Genomic DNA, 4,489 nt, shown 5'->3' with positions numbered 1-4,489 from the left:
ATGGAAATTGAGAACATGACATCTTTATATAGATGTAAAGTGTGTGTGTTCCCCTTCATATATCTTGGTCTCCCGGTGGCTGGTAAAATGACTAAATATGATACGTGGGAACCAGTTATAAAGAAATTTGAGAAACGTCTATCGAATTGGAGGGAAAGATCGATGTCTTTTGGTGGTCACTTGACACTTGTTAAATCCGTGCTTAATAGTCTACCGTTGTATTACTTCTCACTCTTCCGTGCCCCGCCATGTGTGATAAAAAAAACTTGAGTGCTTGAGACGTTCTTTCTTTTGGGGTGGCTCGGGAAATAAATCAAAAATTGCGTGGGTTAAATGGGAAGACACTATTCTTTCTTATCGGGAGGGTGGGTTAAATTTGGGTTCTCTTAAGAATAAAAATTTGGCATTAATCGGCAAGTGGTGGTGGAGGTTTAAAACCGAAATCGACTCCTTGTGGGTTAGTGTCATCTCGAGTAGTTATGGTCTGACGGGTGGTCTCATTCACCCCGAAGATCATCATCGTATCTTACCTAATTCTTTCTGGTGTAGTATTATTGAAACAGGGAAGTTCATAGACACACTTGGAGTTCCCTTTTCAAGCTCATTCGTCAAAATAATTGGGGATGGTGATGCTACATCATTCTAGGGGGATATATGGGTTGGGAATATGATGCTAAAAGACATATTCAAGAGACTTGCTCGCTTAGATGCGGATCCATTGGCAAAGGTGAAGGACATATTACTTTGGGATGTGACAGGTGCGTTGGCAGTTGGTGCTAGGTACGTGAGCCCATGGGCCGAGTAAAAGGTGAGTTCGATGATCTAATGGAGCTGATCAAAACAACAAAGATTCAACCAGAGAGACCTGATTCGTGGAGATGGGATGGCTGCAACAAAGTGAAGTTAACGACTAAGAAACTTACTAATCAAATCAATGTGAAGACACTTGTTTAAGGTTCGAATAGTCACAACATACTTCATAATAATTATGTTCCTTAAAAGGTAGAAGTATTTGTTTGGAGAGTATTGAAAAAGTGGTTACCAGTATTGGTGGAATTGGATAAATGGGGGATTGATCTTCACTCGGTGAGATGTTCGATTTGTGATAATGACATTGAGTCGGTGGATCATTCTCTTGGTACTTGCAAAGAGGTGAATGATTTATGGCGTAAGGTGCTAGATTGGTGGGGGTGTAAGTGGTGTTGCAAATATCAATTATGTTGAACTTCTTAATGGTTTCGTGGCACATTCAAATTCGGAAGTGGGTAAAAATATTTGGCAAGCAATGACTTGGACGTGTGCGTATATAATTTGGAAAAATCGTAACCAAATGGTTTTTAAAAAGAAGAGATGGAACGTCTCGGTCGCCTTGAGTGAGGTTCAAGTTAAGAGCTACGAATGGGTCGTGAAGAGGCGTAGAGCCAAAACAATCAATTGGCATTGTTGGCTTCATAATCCGAATAGTCTATTGTTGTGATTCTAGCGTAGGTCTTTTGATGCTACCTTAGCATCATCGTGTATGTATTTGTTCTTGTGAGTTTCAAGTCTGCGAATTGTATGCTCTCTTGAGCTGTTGTACTTGAGTTTTTCATATAGTAACTAGTGAAATGACTCGTGAAATCACGAGTTTGTATAAACGGAATAGTTTAATGATATGTTTTAGTTATTTTAATTTTTAGAGCTCGTGCGCTGCACGGGTGGGTAAAAAAAGGTGCAAATTTAATTAATCTTATTTATGTTGTGAGCTATAAGAATAGTCTAAATAAAATGTTGTATGATATATTTATGTAAAAATACAAATATGAGCATTGAGTGATTTTTCCGAAAACAAAGAATCGAATTAGAGTCTGCAACACTCCATTCCACATTTGCTGAGTTGATCCATTACTATGTTCTCAATTCACATGACTATCCAGTCATGTTAGAGTCTCATGATTTAGCTCTTCATAATTCCACATTTGCTGAGTTGATCCATTACTATGTTCTCAATTCACATGACAATCCAGTCATGTTAGAGTCTCATGATTTAGCTCTTCATTGTCTCATTCTCTAACACCTCCCCTCATTCTCAACAACCACAATTCCTGCAATTACAAATTAAATTTTACTTGTAGTGTAAACAATTATCATCAAGTATGACTTAACCTCATGATCTACTCCATTAAACATATATACACATCAACATAATACTGTGCGCAGACCAAATATAAGTTTCACCAATTTATGATTGCACACCATGGAATCATATAGGTTTTACAACAGTTCTAAGAAATCATTATAAATTAGTTAAGTTGCTCGAATGGTTTGTTAGATATCGTATAACATAATGCAAACAACCTCCATGCTCATTAGTTTTGATCTTACAATAATAATCTTACCCAAGGGCGGATCCATCTTAGATCCAGTGGTAGCACGGGCTACCACTGGAATACGAGATGAAGTGGAAAATTTTCGAGATTTTTAACTAGTGATACCACTGGATAGTGTAATTTTTTGTGTGTGATACCACTTGATAGTGTAATTTTTTTGAACTTTTAACTAGTGACACCAGTGACTACGAAACCTAGATCTGACACTGATCTTACCTGAGCGGGAAATTACATAGAAGATGAGGTATCTCGGCCAAGTAACCATCTCTCATTTACCTGAGATTGCAATAAGGCAATACAATATATGATTGCTTTAAACAGAGAAATGGTACCATTATCTTGTGTAAGTACCTGAGTAAGCAGTACAACCAACAAACCTGACTTGACCCGTGCCTACAACCAACAAACTAATTGTTCAAGCTGCATATAATGGTTAAATAAACAAAGTTATGAACAAACTCACCTCTAGAACGCTGGTCAAAAACTCTGGTAAACGATTTCATACGATGTTGGGCAGTTATGTTGATGTGTAAACGATTTAGCGTTTTCAACCAGCGTTCTACTCCATTAACTAAGCGGTTCTCTTCCAAGCTTAGGACTGTGATTTTCATCAAGTAACTGCCCAACATAAAATAAATCAAGTAAATAGCAAAGAAATCATATTTCCACATAAAAAAACATGGAAAAGATATAGATGATGATGACCTCTTTAAAGGAGTGCTTTTTTCTTCAAATCATCCTCCTACGTTTGTACACCGTGACCTCTTTAATTTAGCCTGAATACAACCTTAACTCCTTGATAAAAATCGATACATCTAACATCTCGATGCGATTAGGGTTTGACTATGATATATTTCAGAATTAATTCAATTAAATAATGAAACGACCTCAAATCCGTTTACCAAAAACGAAGCACTTTTAAAAAAAAAATAAGTTAGGTCCCAATATTCCGTTCATAATACATAACATTTTCAACTCTATTTTAACCAAAAACGTAATATCATAACGTTACGTTTAACAACTCAATATGGCCCTTGGTACACAAAAAACACATTACAAAGCATTTACAATAATGACCCAAATACACAAAACACGGGTTAATACTCAATAACCCAATCCGATACCAAGAGCATAATCCCGGGGACTACCAAATCCCCAATCCGCGTCCAAATGTCCGAAAGCTAACTTTCCAAGCTTAAGCAATGCCTAACAACCCTAGTCTAGCAACTACGCAACTCTGCATCAACAATACTGAAATGCCCCGTTCATATTAATTATAAACGTTTCATATTAATTGGTTTCTTTGCGAGGTTTTGACCTCTATATGAGACGTTTTTCAAATCTTGCATTCGTTTTTAAAAACAACCATAACCTTTATTATTAAATAAAGGTCTTAATGGCATAATTTAGATTGTCTATCAAAGACAATCCCCTCAAATAAATAAGTTTTTACACAACCCATTACAATATGATCAAATATATTACAAAAAATACTCCGAATGCAAGTTTAAACAATATAAACAATTATGCCGACTCCAAATCTTGACCTTGGGTTGGCATATGACAGCGGAAGTGTTTTTAATATTCACCTGAGAATAAACATGCTTAAAACGTCAACAAAAAATGTTGGTGAGTCATAGGTTTAATTTCTATATAATAATCATAACATTTAATAAGCCACAAGATTTCATTTAATCAAATACGCAGGATCATTACAACTGCAAAAAATCATTCATACGATGAGTCGCCTGGTAACCGACCTTAACATAGAGCGCTTAAGATATCTCGCATCATACATTCCACTATTCAAATGTATGACAAGAACCCTTCGAAGTACTAAAGCATTTCCTATTCGAAAATGGGGGTGGTTGGTGCCCGTAGATCTACCTTTAGGATTCGCGTCAATTAGTGTTTTTCACTAATTCTTAGGTTACCAAGCATAATAATAATAAGTACAGATATCCGGTATAACAAAACAGTCGTAGAATGTAGTTTCATGAACTTGTGCTTATTTTGTAAAACATTTATAAATTTGCATTTATTCTCATCCCAAAATAATTTAGATAGTAAAAATGGGACTATAACTCACTTTCACAGATTACTAATTCGTCGAGAATTAG

At 36.1% G+C, this 4,489-nt stretch overlaps 1 protein-coding gene across 1 annotated transcript; it reads left to right on the top strand.

The window, feature by feature from the left end:
* The first annotated feature begins 825 nt into the window (after nt 1-825).
* On the top strand, nt 826-2,053 carry LOC139840789 (uncharacterized). The gene is made up of 3 exons (XM_071831036.1): nt 826-897; nt 1,003-1,192; nt 1,917-2,053. Exons 1-3 carry the CDS (start codon nt 826-828, stop codon nt 2,051-2,053), a joined length of 399 nt encoding a protein of 132 aa, XP_071687137.1.
* The last annotated feature ends 2,436 nt before the right edge of the window (nt 2,054-4,489 follow it).

The sequence above is a fragment of the Rutidosis leptorrhynchoides genome, chromosome 4 (assembly GCF_046630445.1).
Source record: "Rutidosis leptorrhynchoides isolate AG116_Rl617_1_P2 chromosome 4, CSIRO_AGI_Rlap_v1, whole genome shotgun sequence".
In the NCBI taxonomy this organism is placed as follows: domain Eukaryota; kingdom Viridiplantae; phylum Streptophyta; class Magnoliopsida; order Asterales; family Asteraceae; genus Rutidosis; species Rutidosis leptorrhynchoides.
This window is presented reverse-complemented; position numbering and strand designations above follow the sequence as displayed.

Coding starts and splice junctions, on each gene's coding strand:
- LOC139840789 (XM_071831036.1), top strand. CDS start 826: ATGGAGCTGATCAAAACAACAAAGATTCAACCAGAGAGACCTGATTCG. Junction 898..1,002: donor GATGGGATGGCTGCAACAAA/GTGAAGTTAACG, acceptor GTTCCTTAAAAG/GTAGAAGTATTTGTTTGGAG. Junction 1,193..1,916: donor GGTGCTAGATTGGTGGGGGT/GTAAGTGGTGTT, acceptor ATGACTATCCAG/TCATGTTAGAGTCTCATGAT.